Here is a 16,798-nt window from a genome sequence, read left to right as displayed (position 1 = left end):
ATAGTTTCTGGGTCAAAAAAGAACATTTCCGGATATGACTTTCTGATGTAGTATTTGCTCTGCTATATATGCCACTTGTTGTGATTTTTGCCTGTCCAATTAAACACTATTTTAATTTCTTTACTTGGTTTTACAGCACTTGTTAAAATGTACATTATCATAAACATGCTATTGAAATAAACATGCTATCTGTACATTTTCATAAACATGCTATTGAAATAAAATGTATCAGGGCAGTGGCACACCCAGTTAGTGCTCAAGGTCCCAGATTCAAGTCCCTGCTCCCTGCACTAGGAGCACTTACTTCACCAATGGTGAAGCTAGTCTGCAGGTACCTTTTCTCCCCCTCTTCTCTCTGAATTTCTCTCTGTCCTATTCAATTAAATATGGGGGAGGGGAGCAGCCCCTGGGAACAGTGGATTCATGCACGGAGCCCCAGCAGTAACCATGGTGGCAGTTGGAGGGATTGTATTATATGCTTTAGGATATTTCTCATTTTGTTATTGAATCTAAAATATAGTGTAGTAAAACATTTAAGTTTCAGTTTATTTCCATAAAAATCGTGGTATCTGGAAATGGGCCACAAAGTGACAGTTTTGATTATTTGTATTGATTAGCCACAGTGTCTGTCTACAGTGCGATCAGTACGATACCTGAAAAATAAGAAATGCTTATCTTTATTACATTTCATTATTTTAAGTTGGTGATATGTACATTGTTCATCTTTAAGTTTATTGCTACTATAAATATGCTGAGAATAACCTTCATTTTCATAAAAGAAGGGTAACAGGTTACATTGAATAACTTGTGTGAACTAATATATCGTCATTCAAACCAGATTTTACTTCGTTAACTCAGTCATTGTATGCCTTTTGTCTCATCCTTTCTTGTTTTTCTAGGTTCTGAGATTTCTCTTTCTGCCCATTTTGAAGACCTCTTTAACTGAGATCTTCTAAGTAGAAACCATACTTGGTCTGCATTATTTGCTTGCCATTCTGATTATTTCATATAATCTTTAAAGGGGGGAGGGATGAAGGCTGATTTCAGGAAGAGGAAATGCGATACGGTGTACATACTCAGCAAATTACAACATCAGTTTCTGTCCTTGCTCGACGTCATCCACTGACGTGTGCCATGGTGTGCCGTGGTCGGAATACAACTGCTTGTAGTGGTGGTCAGGAGACAGATTCTTAGTCACTTCATGAAGAAAATCACTTCTTATGCTTCTGAGCTTGTTTCACTTCTGTGAAATGAGGCGGTTAGAAGTTGTCCACACAGTTCTGTATCTGACTATGATCTTACTTCCCCCTGAAAACCCCAGTGTCCTTAATTGAATTGCCATCAGTGCTTAGCATGTGTGGGTGTCTTGAATTATCAGTGATTTCTGGGGCATCTATCCTGCTAGGCATCATTACCAATCAGTGTTAAATCAGTTTTCAGTTACTTATAACACTAATGAAATATAAACTTGTCTTGTATCAGTTAGGCTACCTGCCATTTTTATTTGATATAAATGTAATAGGATGTTAAGTGAATAAAATATGTAAACCATTCTTTTACTCAGGAAAACTTTTTATCCTTCCAAGCTTAAGTCTTCCATGTAGCTAAGAGAATATTTTTTACTCTGAGAAGGAATGCCTGATAGACAGAATCTTTCTGCTTCATTGGTGGAAATAATTGGACATGCAGCCTTTCATGCCCTTTGTATTAGAGTTGATCAACTTAATTGTACTTGTTATGACTTACTTCTAAGTTATTTCCCCTGTGTTGTAGCTTATTTCTACAATTCCAACTAGCCGCTTAAAATTCCTTAAAGAAGCTGGTCATGGAACACAAAAGGAGGAAATACCTGAGGAGGAGTTAGCAGAGGATGTGGAAGAGATTGATCACGCTGAAAGAGAATTGCGGCGTGGCCAAATCTTGTGGTTTAGAGGTCTGAACAGAATCCAGACACAGGTATGGGCCTGGCAGAGAGGTAGGACAGACGGTGGGAGTGGGAGCTGAGGGCCTTTGCACCTGGGGAGGAGGTTCGAATGTACTCTCTGACTTCCTTTCTAGCCTTCCCAAACTGTAAAACTTTTACTCTTTGGAAAAAATAGTCCTGGTGCCTGGAATGAGTGAAAGTCTTAACTGGTCATGAAAGACGTGTATGTATGCCCCCAGGGCAACATTTTTCCTAGCTTTTGCCTCCCCCCCACCCCCAATCTCAAAATGCTACTCTTGCCTATTTATCTGCTCTGTTTAAAAGAAAGGAAGGAAGGAAGGGGGGGGGGGAGGTGCCTTTTTCTTTTCTTTTTATATGTTGATAGATGGAATGGTCCTTTCTCTTGTTCTCTCTCTCTCTCTCTTGCTGAGCAAGCTGTCACAATCTCTGATTCCTTGCAGATGGATGTAGTGAATGCTTTCCAGAGTGGAAGTTCCATTCAGGGGGCTCTAAGGCGGCAACCCTCCATCGCCAGCCAGCATCATGATGTAACAAATATTTCTACCCCTACACATGTAGTGTTTTCCTCTTCTACTGCTTCTACTACTGTGGGGTGTGAGTGTGTGTTCCTAAGTGCATGAAATTAACATTTCCTACTCCACACACCTAACGTTTCTCATTTTCTCCTTAATGTTTAAGTTCATTGTTCGGGCCTTTCATAAAGCTTTCTTTTTGTAAAGTGGATTGAGACTTCAAAGTGTTGTCATTGTTGTTGTTTTATTTCTTAGAGGGCTAGTTAACAGGTGGAACAATTGCATCCAAAGATTAAATATGAAATCCGTGAGCTTATCTCTTGCTAACTATTGACAGTTAATACGGGGAATAAAATTGTAGATTAGAATTTTTGAAACTACTATAAATTTTTGAGTATATGCCTTTAAACATACTGCATGATTCCCAGAAGCATGAGATTGGAAACTGATCTAACAACCAAAAAGTTGTGTTTTGACAGCTAAAAATGAATTTAGCATCTTGACTCTCCTGCTGTGTTTGGAAAGTAAATTACTACCCTGAGGAAAAGTTCTCAGTATTTAGCCAGATACTTGCCTTTTTTAACCTGATGCTGGACTTAGCTAGGATTTTCCCCCCCTTCTTTTTGGAAAAGGAGTTCCTATATAAGCTTCAAAGTTCTGTGGTATTTATGGGTATAAGTTTACTTTTTATAATCAATTTAATTTGAAATTGTGTCTTAGGGAAGAAATGCTCTACTCAGTTTTCAAAAGAATCAGGGGAGATGTGCTAGTGTTTACTAAACTATTATATATTATGGTTTGAGTAAATTGACTAAAGTAACAGATTTTCTTTCAGGTTTTTTAATATAGTAGTCTTACTGTGAACTTGGAGTTTTAATTTCCTGAGGGATATTCAGTGTGGAGGCACTGAAGATACAAGCCCGTTTGATCCCACCCTAATAATCCCACCACTCCACGGTACAGATAGGTGCCTCAGGTTGATCTTGCATTTGAGTAAAGACCTATCTTTTCATCATCAGTCACCGTAGGACAAAAGAACCTTAAAAAAAATCTGAGGAACAGTTGAAGACAAAGCTGTCTTAAGGACTGTTTTTACACAACGCCTGTTGCTTCTCTCGGGTTCATTTTAGTTCAGTTTTACAGAGTTGTGAAACGGGCAGGGCAGGCTCCATGCCCATTTTACAGGTCTGAAATGGACTTTAATAAGTGTAATGTGCAGCAAAGAAGATAAAGTGTCCTGAGGGCAAGTTGACCTCGTAACATTAGAGAGGGTGTTGGATTCACGCACACATGGCAGATGAGTTTCTACCTGTTAACCATCACTCTGGCACTACCTGTTGAATGAGACCGTGTCGCTAAGGCCTTGTGCCTGGGACAGTAACTGTAATGTCTTTGGATGTCATACTCTTCTTGCCTGTCAAAGGTGTCGTAACCACTCAGCCCTTTATCTCCTCACGTTAGTCTGTTTCTCCAGTGTGGTCTTCTAAATGCCCAGACTGACAGGGCTTCCCGACTGTATAGTCTAGTAAAGAAAACAAGTAAGTAGTTGTGAATTTCACTTGATAATGTTATAGTAGAGTTCCTAACCCACCAGGGCAATATGGAAATTTTGCCTAAAGAAAATTATTCCCAGGCTCATCCTTGACAGAATTTGTCAGTTAAGAAAAGCAGGCTCCTGTAATATAATTTGGTGCTAATATAGAAATAGAAAGGAAGATTTATGTTGTTTTTACCCCACTAAAAGGAGTCAAACTGGGAGTTGGGCGGTAGCACCTGCAGGGGAGTCACTTCACAGGCGGTGAAGCAGATCTGCAGGTGTATCTTTCCTCCTCTCTGTCTTCCCCCTCCTCTCTCCATTTCTCTGTCCTATCCAGCATTGACAACAGTAACAACTATAACAAACACAACAAAAAGGGCAAAAAAATGGGAAAAAATAGCCTCCAGGAGCAGTGGATTTGTAGTACAGACACCTAGCCCCAACAATAATCCTGGAGGTGAAAAAAGAAAAAGAAAAAAAAACAGGAGTCAAACTAAGAAATCATCCTGAAAGACTCCTCCTTAAAATTTTAAATCTGGAAAAAAATTTAGCCTACAGACAAGCTGAAGAAATTAATAAATGGGGCCGGGCGGTGGTGCATTGAATTAAGTACACTTGGTTTGAAGTGCAAGGACCGCCACAAGGAACGTGATTCGAACCCCCAGCTTTCCACCTGCGGTGGGGTCACTTCACAAACAGTGAAGCAGGTCTGCAGGTGTCTGTCTCTCTCTCTGTCTTCCCCTCCTCTCTCAGTTTCTCTGTGTCGTATCCAGAAAAATAGGGAAAAATGGCCCCACACATAGTGGATTTGCAGTGTAGCCACTGAGCCCCAATAGTAACCCTGGAGGCAAAAAAAAAAAAAAAAGACATTAGTAAATGAATATTCACCACCTGGATTTGCCCTTCTGTAGAGTTTTATATTAGCTTTCTTTATTCATATGTTAAAATGTACTTTTTTCTGGGAGTTGGGCAGTAGCGCAGCAGGTTAAAGCGCAGGTGGCACGAAGCGCAAGAACCGGCGTGAGGATCCCGGTTCGAGCCCCCAGCTCCCCACCTGCAGGGGAGTCGCTTCCCAAGCAGGTCTGCAGGTGTCTATCTTTCTCTCCCCCTCTGTCTTCCCCTCCTCTCTCCATTTCTCTGTCCTATCCAACAACAACAACGATATCAAAAACAACAATAATAACTACAACAACAAAAAAAACGGGCAACAAAAGGGAATAAATTTTTTAATATACTTTTTTCTGAGCCATTTGAAAGTAGCAGATAAGATTTTTCATCTTTATGTCCTTTAACATATTCTGCCTCAGAATAAGAAATTCTCTAAACATTTGTACTCTTGACTTTTAATACTGTCGTATCTAGTACAGTTTATACTCAGATTCCTCCAGTTGCCCCAGAATGATCTTTATAACTTTTAATCGAGAGTCTGAAAAAGATTATCTACAGTGTATACTGTGCCTCTTTAGTTTTCTTTAACCTAAATCTCCTGAAGATAAATCATCCTATGAAGCGTTCATGCACTTTGATTTGTCTGATGATCTCATAATGAGCATCATATTAAAATGTCTTAGTAGTATGTTCAACAAATTTTTAAATAACATTTCATTTAGAGGGATGTCACAATGCCTTTATATTAAATATCAAATTAATGACAAACTCACACACTCTTCCTGTCAAGAATGGAGGTATACTAATAGAGAATGTTAAGGAAAGACATGTTGGAGTTGTTTTGTCAAGGTTTGAGATACTTCTTTCTTTCTTTTTTTTTTTTATCTTTATTTATTTATTAGTCAGAGACAGCCAGAAATCGAGAGGGAGGGTTGGATAGAGAGGAAGAGAGACACACCTGCAGCACTCCTTCCCCACTCGTGAAGCTTTCCCCTGCAGGTGGGGACTGAGGACTCAAACCTTGGTCCTTGTGCACTGGAACGTGCGCTCAACCAGATGCACCACCACCCGGCCCCATTTCTTTATTTTCTATCTGTACTTTGGGAACATACGGAGGCATCTTGTTCACGAAGATATTAGATATGAACAGTTGTCATAATTATATCGCTCCAATCGTGAATTTCTTTCATTTTTACCATCAAAACATTGCCTTGGGAACTGTAGAACATCTGCTAACATATGGGATTAGTTAATCGTGATAATGTGTTTAAAGAAAGATTGAGTGGTCCGGGAGGTGACGAAGTAGATAAAGAGTTGGTTTCTCAACTATAAGGTCCCAAGTTCAATCCCCAGCAGCACATGTACCAGAGTGATGGCTGGTTCTTTCTCTCCTCCTATCTTTCTCAAAAATAAATAAATTCTTAAAAAAGAAAGATATAGTGTTCTCAGTGATTCTAGCCATAAAAGACATACTAATATATGTGAAAATCAAACCATAAGAAGATTCTGTTCAACTTTTCCAAATATTAGGCTTAAACTGTAGTCAGATATGTACTCTTAAAGTGCACAGGACTCCTTCCATGCTTGAGACCCTGAGTTTCTAGGCTCAATCCCTGGCACCACCCTAAGCCAGAGTTAGCAGTGCTCTGGTTAAAATAATAATCGTAATAATGGCACTTACCTGGTGACAGAGACCAGAGCACATTATAGTCAACTGGTGGTAGCAGAAGTCTAATAAGCTTTAGGCTTGAGTTGCAACGCCTGCACTCTCCCCATTAAGCCACTTTGACAGCTGCAGGAGGCCTGCAGGTGTCTTTCTCTCCCTCTTTCTATCTCCCTGTCTTCGTCCTCTCTTGATTTCTCTCTGTCCTAGTGAATAAAATAGAAAATAAATAATACTTTTTACTATACATATGCCGCATTTTCTTTGTCATCTACTATTTAACAGTTTCCTGTGTAAGTATTGTAAATTATGCTGCAGTGAACAGTTTTGCAGAGTCTCTTCAAGACTGCTAGCACTTCCTTAGGATAAGTTCCCACAAATAGAAAATCTAAAATATTCAAAAAACAAACATGTTGAAAAGAGTACAGTGGTGGATACTAGGGCTGGGGAAGGGAATAAAAATGTTAGTCGAAGGAGTCAGGCAGTAGCCAAGTGCAGCGCGCCAAGTGCAGTGGTTTGTTAATAGCTTGACTGTAAAGATGATCCACAGTGCATACTTACGTCAAAACAGCAACCTGTACACCTTCAGTTGTATGCAGATTCTTCAAGTGGACATTAGCTGTTAGATTTTGAAATATGCATCCATTTGTCCTTGCAGAAATAATGTTACTTTTGCTCGTTTACATTGCCTTCAAAGATGACTTTGTGGCTGCATGTTTTTCTAGAATGTCAGTGTCCCTTATTTGGCATGAGTAAAGTATTCATTCTATTAAGCAGGATCCACCAGAATCAAGCAGATACCTTCCACTGATACACAGTAGGGGCTCAGATATTTGGGTTTTGTCTTTTTTTTTTTTTAAAGTGTGTCTAACACTGGAGCATTGAGACTCTGGTATCATTGTATGCAGTTATGTTTTATAGTTCACTGCCCTTTAACAGCTTTTCATCCATACAGCAAACTTCTGAGAAGGATGATGACTTGTTGGGTTATATATTTCAGTATGAAAATGCCAAAAACTTTTGTGCGTGCCTTTACCTTTGGGAAAAGCTTCACAGATGAATCTTAGAGGGGATTAGTTTTTATACTTAGTCTTTTCAATTAACTATAGTCTGTACTTTGATCTTAGTTTTACTCGCTTACAGAGAAAAAAAACCATTAACATTGTGTAGATAAATGGCATATACTCAACTATTTATAGCTGTTCAGTGGCAATTTGTAGATATTTAACTGGGCTTTGACTTTATTTTTTTAACTAAGGGAGTAGTGGGGCAGATGTCCGTTCATTGTGGCATTCAGCTTATATTTGCTTGGCTTTTTCATAGTTGGTGACACCCTAATTCCTAGCATGATAAATAGTAACCCTCTGTGCTTGACTTTAACTTATTCGAATTGTTTTCAAGTATTACTATTTTTCTTTTTAAAAATTAGCCGAAGCTTGTATATGGTTAAGTTCTTGTTTGGTTTTTGTTTGTTTGTTTGTTTTTGTTTTCTTAGGGGAAAAAAATCCCATAAGATGGCTATTAAATTTTTAGCCAGTGACAATAATATTTCCCTAGTATTACTTTGAATTTGGCACCTCTTAATTCTTCCGCGTATGTGGTCTTGTTGTTCTGTAGTGTCCTACTAAAATATTCATTTTTTTTTACAGTGTATTGCAAGTTCCACTGCATTACATGCAAATATGATTCACTCATACCTAGCTGTTTGTGGATTCAGACTCATAAATGAACCATTGTTGAAGGTGAGCTTGTGGTGTACTGACATCCTTCTGTGTTTTCTGACGTTTACAGATTCGAGTGGTGAATGCATTTCGTAGTTCTTTATATGAAGGGTTAGCAAAACCGGAATCAAGAAGTTCGATTCACAACTTTATGACACATCCTGAGTTTAGGATAGAAGATTCAGAGCCTCACATCCCCCTTATTGACGATACCGATGCTGAAGACGATGCTCCTACAAAACGGAACTCCAGTCCTCCACCCTCTCCCAACAAAAATAACAACGCTGTGGACAGCGGGATTCACCTGACAGTAGAAATGAACAAGTCCGCTACCTCTTCATCCCCAGGAAGCCCACTACATAGTTTGGAAACATCACTCTGATTGTAAGCTGAATGTTAACACACTAGCTGCATTGTAAAGAAACAAATTGAAACTGGGTCTTTTCACATATTGCGACGGACAAGATAGTATTCTTGTCTTTTGGACTTCAACAGAAGACACACTTGTACGAATGTAGATTTATTTTTTTAAAAACAAAACAAACAAAAAAAGCAAAGCTTTCTGCCAGACTGAGGGTGCTTTTTGGGGGGTGGGAGAAATGAACTGACAGATAAACAGTAACTGGGCATAAGTTCACCTGTGGATCCTCAGGAGTACCTAAGAATGGTCCTGCACAGTGTATCGGCAGGGCATTCGTTTATCTCAACCTTTGATGGGAGAGAGGGGGGAGTAACGCTGGGCAAGCACAGAGCCCTTGGATCAGTGAATTGATACTTTAATTTCTGCTGTTGGCTGTTAATAATTTGGATTATTTATGTTTATAAATGATACAGATCTGTTTACAAGGTTTGTAGATACTTTTTTTTTGTTGTTCCTGTTCATAGATGGAAGCTTCCTTATAACTGATGCAGAGAAAAATTTAGTCCTTCAAATACTGCTGTATTTTCAGGGGAAAAAATGGGGGCGGATGTTTCTATTGAAACTGTACTAAATTTTTGCCTACAATTTACCTTGTTAAATATTGTAGATAAATTGCTAATACTGATAGCCAAATAGATAACACTAATGCTTTGTTTAAAAAAAAATGAAAAAACAAAACAAACACGAGCAGTGGTGTTCTAATGAAGTTATGGCATCTGTCCTAATTAGTTTCTTAAATACATTTACTACTTAATGGTTTTGAAACAACTGTTTAATTTTTAAATTTTTGGAAAACTTGCTAATAACCATTTGTTCAGAATTTAGTAGATTGTTCAATGTGGGACATCAACTACATCATGAAAGATGCTTGAAATGCTTTTGTTATTTCAGGCAGATCAAATTAAATCAAACTACAAGACAACTTTAGTCCTTTTTGTTTTTGTCTACACGTTAGCTCAGTGATATCTTGGTGAACTGTGAGTGAATTGTGTTGATTTTTCTAATCTTTAGGATCCTTCATGCAGCATGAGGGCTGTTGACATTTTGAAAAAGGTTAATAAGTAGAAGCATACATGTTTTTCTTTTTGAAACTTGTTTGTAACATGAATATGCCCTTTTATTAAATAAATATACAGCCTTTTTTTTTTTTAAGACATTTCAGCTTCTTTACTCAAGTCTATATATGTGGTGCATCAGTCTGTTCTTAACCACAACTGGAATAAATTTCAAGATAGTAACAGTCCCATGAAGTATTGCTTCAGTTTCTTGGTGGAAGTCTAATGGAACTATTTAAGAAAATTATGGCTATTTTACCATTTGACGTAATCTTCATTGAATTTAGTTTGTCTAAAATAATCTCACAGTTTAAAAATATATATATTAACTACCACTGTTTTTGATACATACATTTTAACTCCTAAGTGGCCAAATAACAGGTGAGGTAAAGTGAAATTATAGGAAGAAGTAGAAACTGGCCTAGAAAAATAATACATGTTTTAAGTATAGTAGTTAACCATTGTTGGAATGCCCATCTCTGAACCACTAGCTCTTTATTCCTTTTGTCTGCCTTCTCTCCTCTTTTTGCTCTGTCTTTACCTTTTAGGAACTGGCAAGGTGTTAGGGCCCAGATTTTACCAGATACACTATCCTCAGGCTGACTAAAGTTTACTAGGACCACCAAGACATCTGAGAGTGCTACTGATCCAGCAAAGAACATTCAGTTGATGGTGCTTGATATTTTTGGTGGGTGGGGGGGGATCCTTTTCTCTCCATCAGTCTTCTGTGGTAATTCTCTCCAAGTCTTAGAGACACATTGGCTCTGTCAGCATTTGTAATTGTACATTTATTCATCTGCTATTTATAGTGAATCATACTGTAAAAAGAGGTAGCATGTTATGCTGGAAAGCATGCCAGGCCTAGGAGTCAAGCCAAGACCTGATTTCTAGTCTTGGTTTTGCCATACATGTGCTGCATGACCTTGGGAAAATCATTTACCCTAATAAGGGTGGGGGCCTAGACCGTCTCAAACCCTTTCAACTCTAAAAAAAAAGAAAAAAAAAAAATAGACCCTATCAACTGGAGAAGCCTGCAGGGCATAGGGAATAGAGAAAAGGGAAAATGTTTTCAGTTTTCTTTTTTATTTTGGTTATGCTTAAATATGAATGTAATTTCCAAAAGAGTTAGAAGTGCATGTGCTTTGGAGGATTTGTATTGAGCTTTCACAGCATTCATTTTTCAAGTCAAGGCAATGGCTTTTCACACCAACTCTAACCCATCAGCAGATCTTAACGACATCCATGAAGTAATAGCAAGACATGCTTAGTATGTATTTCTCTCTTTGAGACACTGTAATTTCTACCAGAAATTTCCAGAGCATTATGTAAGTAGAAAAAATGCGAACAAGCTGTTAAAAAAAAAAAAACAAAAAAACTTGGATCCCATTATACAGTCTGTATAGCTGAAATCGGCATCTGTAATTCAATCACTTTTTCTCTTTAATCCTCTAACCAAAAAATTGTTTAATTTTGCATCCCAAATGTTTTTAATCTTTGTATATTTTTTAAAAGTCCTTCTCTCCTCTTCATTGCCTTTTTTTTGTGGTTATAAATAGACTTTCTTGCACTTTGAAGATGAGTTACTTTTTGTCATCTTACAAATATGTGATATGATAATTTTCATAACAGATGTCAGTTTTGAACCAAGAAATGGTGATTTGTTTATAAGGAAAAAAAAAACTGGCTTCATTTCTGTGAAACTGCTCTTTGAAAATTTCTTTTTACACATGTAAGCCAACTGAGATACCGTGATGGTGTTGATTTCTTTCAATGATGCTTACCATCTATTTTAGCCACTGAGCCTTTTATTATTTGTCTATTTGTAAAGTTTATTTGTCTTAACTCATTTAATAAATATACTGTTTATCTGTTTCTGAATGGGGACTGAACTTTTTGAATATTTAAACTGAACATCACATTTTGGAATTACTTTTTTCTACTTGAAATTTTTAAAAAAAACTGATTGATGAAAATTCTATAATGTACTTGAAATGTTATGGTTGTGTTACAGTGAATAATGTTCTAATATGCATGCTCTTGCCCCTAGCATGGAAGTAGGAATATTGTCCCTATTTTTCTGCCCACCATCTTTAGTTGTAGCACAAAAGACCACCTATGCAGTCCATGGGAGTGAAATGTTTCATGTTAGGTAAGCTTAGTTTTTCACATTAAGAACTTATGTTTTCATTAAGTAACTCAGACTTGCCGATAGCAATTATCTGAACTCTACTGTGGTTAGAGAAAGAGAGAAATAATAATAAAATAACTAATCAAATTGCCCCTCGTTCATTTTTACAGTAAAGTATTAACAAATTGGCAACTTTATTTAAATACTGAGTGAACTTTAAATGATTTTGAACACTATATATTTCCACTAGTGAAAATGATGAGTAAGTTGAGTATATGCAAGTACTGTATTTATTACATCCGACATGTTTTTCCATTCTGTCAGATTTATATAGCTCATGCGTTCAGATTGAAGTTTTAATTAAAATATCCTTAACAATTATCTAAACAAGAAAGAGGAGTTTTTGTTATTTTTTTCTTTCCCTGAGGAAGAATTCTGTCATGTTAAATCTTGCAGCTAAACTATGTCATTTTAAGATATGTATGCCCAAGTCTCAGATCAACCTTTATCTTTTAAAATTACAGTGTTACACTTAATCTGTAGACCCTCAAAAAAAGCATCAGCACAATTGTACTATCTAAATAAAAATAATTTTTGAAAGATCCTTGGAAAAACCTTTCTTTTAGAATAAGTCATGAAGATGCCATTATGGATGTTTCATGTTTGGTAAAGAAGATTGTGGTAGTATCCTTGTGCTTCTCACATCAGCAAATGTGATAAAGGAAATTGTCTTTATCTTTAGGATGTCATTTCCTTTTTAGTGGGTCAATAATTCTTCCTTAAACTATCAAGAGTTGCTTCTTTTTTTTTTTTTTAGAACTGTTATAACGTTTTCCCAATTGGTTGAGAAGACACTTAAGCATACAGATGAATACACTAAATGTAGGCATGTCTAATCTGTATTCTCTGAATTCAAATTTACATTATCAAGAAAATAGAATATTTCTAGTTCTAATGTAAGCCTAAGGTTGAGGTCAATGCCAGAAACCCCTGAGATTCTCTTACTTTAAGTGAGAGATAGAGGGATGACACATTTTCTAAATTGCTTTCCAAATCATTTAATATAAGCCCTGATGCTTTATTTGGCCGTTAAAAGGAATGTTGTCAACATAAATATTTATGGACTACCTGCTATATGCTAAACACTTTAGATTATGAGTTGTGTGAAGAATACACTTATAAATTGCTGTCATTTTCATTTGAAAAAAACTGAGGCAGAATTTACATACTACAGCTTAAGTTGCACGGCTAGGTCATAATAACTGGACTCACACTTTAAGTAGAAATTCTCATGAGCCCAAGCTGGTACCGCTAACCCAGTTAACTCCAAAGGCCCTAGCACCTTATCAACCTGAGTCAGGACCAATGCCTAGAAGTCTCTGTAACTTGTAACTAGACTTGTTGTTGTATCATGTTCTTCAGCAATGCTCTTAAAAATCTGCCCAATCTTTCTGATGGATGGTTTGAGGGCTGAGGTGAAGAATTACCTATTGTGATAGATAGCCCATAGCATAATCCAGTAGCCAGCCATGATAGAGTTTTTCAGATAAGCCAGACCTCTTATGGCTGAACAGTCAGGGATAAGCTCAATAGAAAGGACTTTTTTTTTTTTTTTTTTGAGGGGGGGAGTGGTGTAAGAATTACTTCACTATTCATGAGAGGAGAACAAGAACCACTGCCCACTGCACCAACTCCTGGGCTACCTGTCGTTTTCGACGGGTTAGGTTGTTTTCGCCGGGCTGGCTTCACGGGCACGGGCGGGTAACAGACGACCAGGGACTCATAGTTGAGCTGTAGGCAGTATCTCTTTATTCATGCAGGGCGCAGCACAATCTAAGCCGAGCTAAGCTAAACTAAAGTAAAGTACTCTAAAACTCACAATGCTGTCTTTATATATATTTGCCAAGTAGGGTGGAAACACGGTGTGACATAGAGAGGGTGGAGAGAAAAGTGACTGGTGACAATCAGAGTGTGACAAGGAGAGGATCAGGGTGTGACAAGGAGGGGGGTGGAGCAAAAACATATCATGAAACAGTGGGGATTGAACCAATGCCCTGGAGGGAGGTGCTTGTTAACAGCGGTTATATAAATAGAATGAAGTGGTTATGTAAATAGAATAGTGTTAAGCAGGGGGGATTTAAACCAAATGAAACAGAAGGGGTCTCATGCATACCAACAGCTACCAGAAAGCTGTTTTCAAGGGGGCGGGCAGTGGCGCACCTGGTTAAACGCACAGAGCACAAAGCAAAAGGATCCGGTTTGCAGCCCCTGCTCCCCACCTGCAGGGGGGTCGCTTCACAAGCAGTGAAGCAGGTCTGCAGGTGTCTCTCCCCCTCACTATCCTGCCCTCCCCACTCAATTCTCTGCCCTATCCTATTTTTTTTTAAAAGTGGAGAAAAAAATGGCCTCCAGGAGCAGTGGATTCATAGTGCAGGCTCTGAGCCCCAGCGATAACCCTGGAGGCAAAAAAACAAAACAAAACTGTTCTTATAGCGTACCTGATTAGATAATTTTGTGATGCATTACTTTTAAGTTAGTAATGTTTAACCTAAGTTTCATAGAGAACCTATTTAAGAAGTCTGCTTTATTTCTTAAATAATTTAGAATTGACAATGCACATTAATGAATTAACCTGTGTTTTTAATTCTTGAGACTTGTGAAACTAAAATATAGCCTCCTTCACAATCTTTTACAATTATGTCTTTGGTATTTTCCCTTCATAATAAATTCATAATACTTTCATATTTACCCTGCACATAGGATTTTTAAATAAAACGATAGCCATAATGTCACTGCTATTTAATGTCATACTAATATTGCTTATGGCTTGTGAATAGTCAGCTGAGATCCTTTGAGCTTTAAAATCTTTAAGGTAATCTTCTGAATGAAGGTAAAATAGTTTAATTTTTTTTCTGCCAGACTACTTTTTTTTTCATTTTTTGTGATTAATAATAGGTTACAGGATTTTTTTTCTTTATTGGAGGAATTAATGGTTTACAGTTAACAGTAAAATACAGTAGTTTGTACATGTGTAACGTTTCTCAGTTTCCCACATAATAGTTCAACCCTCTCTAGGTCCTCCTCTGCCATCATGTTCCACGACCTGAACCCTCCCCCAACCTCAGAGTGTTTTGCTTTGGTGCAGTGCACCAAACCCAATTCAACTTCTGATTTGTATTTTCTTATTTTTCAACTTATTATTCCATTTCTCTGTCCTATCCAACAACAGTGAAATCAATAACAACAACAATAACAAATACAACAATGAAACAAGGGCCAAAAAAAGGGAATAAAAATAAAGATATAAAAAATTCAAGTTGAGATGTTTTATCTAGTGTTCTAAATCTGTTACCATAAACCCTCTAAGAGAATAAACTTATCTGTAGCATCTAAAATCATCTTTCACTTTCTCACTACTATAGAGTTAGAATAAGTATTAGGTTCTCATTATCCAAAGTGTTAACAGTAAATTGTAGCAGTGAAGCCTCACCAAGTTTCTGGAGTCTAGAACTTCGCAACACTTACCCCTCTGTTACCCATTTCCTTTCCCAAAAATTACCCAGCTATTTTTATGTGTCCCTTTCTCCATTCATTTAACTAACACTTGATATAATTTGTAGCATACGAGACTTGGGGGGGGGGGAAACAAGGAAAGTGAATCTTTGGGCAAATTTATGGTCTAGTGGATGGACCAGACCTATGTGAAATGGTAGCCAGTGATGTGATACCATTACATATCTTCATCAAGGAACTCCAAGTGACATTTGAGCTAAGACCTGAATGAAGAAGCCTGCTGCACGGCTGTCTCAGAGAGCCCTCCAGGGAGAGGCTCCAGTCGGCATTTGACAAGCTTGAAGAATAGCGAGTATAGCAGAAGTGCAGTGCACCAATGAGGGTGTGGCAGCAGAAAAAGAATGGGAGGGCAGGTGGTGGCACACCTGGTTGAGTACACACATTGCAGTGTGTAAGGACCCAGGTTCAAGGCGCTGGCCCCTACCTGCACGGGGAGAGCTCTACAAGCGGTGAAGCAAGGTTGCAGGTGTCTATCCTCTCAATTTCTCTCTGTCTCTATCCAATAATAAATAAATACAAGATAATAGGAAACTTGGCAAGAGCTTTGGCTCTTATGCCGACATAGAAAGTCAGTGCAGGATTTGAGCAATAAAAACAGCAACATAAACTAGCCTTTAAAAAGACCACTGACCATAAGGAATCCCACTCCCCACTTGAGGGGGGGTCGCTTCACAAGCAGTGAAGCTGGTCTGCAGGTGTCTTATCTTTTTCTTCCCATCTTCCACCTCCTCTCTCGACTTCCTTCTGTCCTATCCAACAGTAACAGCAGTGATAAACAACAAGGGCAACAAAAGGGAAAAAATAGCCTCCAGGAGCAGCGGATTTGTAGTGCAGGCACCGAGCCCCAGCGATAGCCCTGAAGAAAACAAAACAACAACAAAAACCATTGACCTTTCTATGGAGAGAGAGTGGGTTTTCCAGACTTGCTTTCTCTCCTGCATAGTGTTGTCTGCTGCCCTTGCAGCCTCTTATTTCCTTGGTCTCAACTTTATGCTTGTTCCACTCATCCAAATGGCCCAAACTTGGTATCCCTTAGAAGAGTCATTCCTCATTGGCTTTAGCCCTTGTGTAAAAAAAATTATTTTCAATTTAATTTATTATCGGACAGAGAGAGAAATTAGAATGAGGTGGGAAGATAGAGACACCTGCAGCCCTGCTTCACCACTCGTGAACTTTCCCCCAGGCGGGTGTAGACCGGAGTTGGAACCTGGGTCCTTGCACACTGTCATGCATGCCCTTAACCAGATGTGCCACTGCCTGGACCCTTATTTTTTGACATCTTTACTTGATAGAAACAGACAGAGATCGGCAGGAAAGGGAAGATAGTGAGAGAAGACACCTGCGGCCCTGCTCCA

The 16,798-nt window shown here is 38.2% G+C and overlaps 1 protein-coding gene across 5 annotated transcripts in view; it reads left to right on the top strand.

Moving 5' to 3' along the window:
- Positions 1–11,620, top strand: part of ATP2B1 (ATPase plasma membrane Ca2+ transporting 1) — a 127,723-nt gene extending 116,103 nt beyond the window's left edge. For 3 of the 5 annotated variants that reach the window (XM_060195511.1, XM_016185218.2, XM_060195512.1), the window contains exons 20-22: positions 1,774–1,956; positions 2,386–2,472; positions 8,337–11,620. In XM_060195511.1, the coding sequence (XP_060051494.1) occupies positions 1,774–1,956; positions 2,386–2,472; positions 8,337–8,648 (582 nt within the window). In that variant the 3' untranslated portion in view covers positions 8,649–11,620. Of the gene's footprint in view, positions 1–1,773; positions 1,957–2,385; positions 2,538–8,336 lie in introns of all 5 variants that reach the window. The other 2 variants (XM_060195514.1, XM_060195513.1) reach the window with 2 other exon arrangements.
- The last annotated feature ends 5,178 nt before the right edge of the window (positions 11,621–16,798 follow it).

The sequence above is a fragment of the Erinaceus europaeus genome, chromosome 7 (assembly GCF_950295315.1).
Source record: "Erinaceus europaeus chromosome 7, mEriEur2.1, whole genome shotgun sequence".
Classification (NCBI taxonomy): domain Eukaryota; kingdom Metazoa; phylum Chordata; class Mammalia; order Eulipotyphla; family Erinaceidae; genus Erinaceus; species Erinaceus europaeus.
The sequence above is the reverse complement of the archived record's forward strand: the minus strand, read 5'-3'. Positions and strand labels throughout refer to the sequence as shown.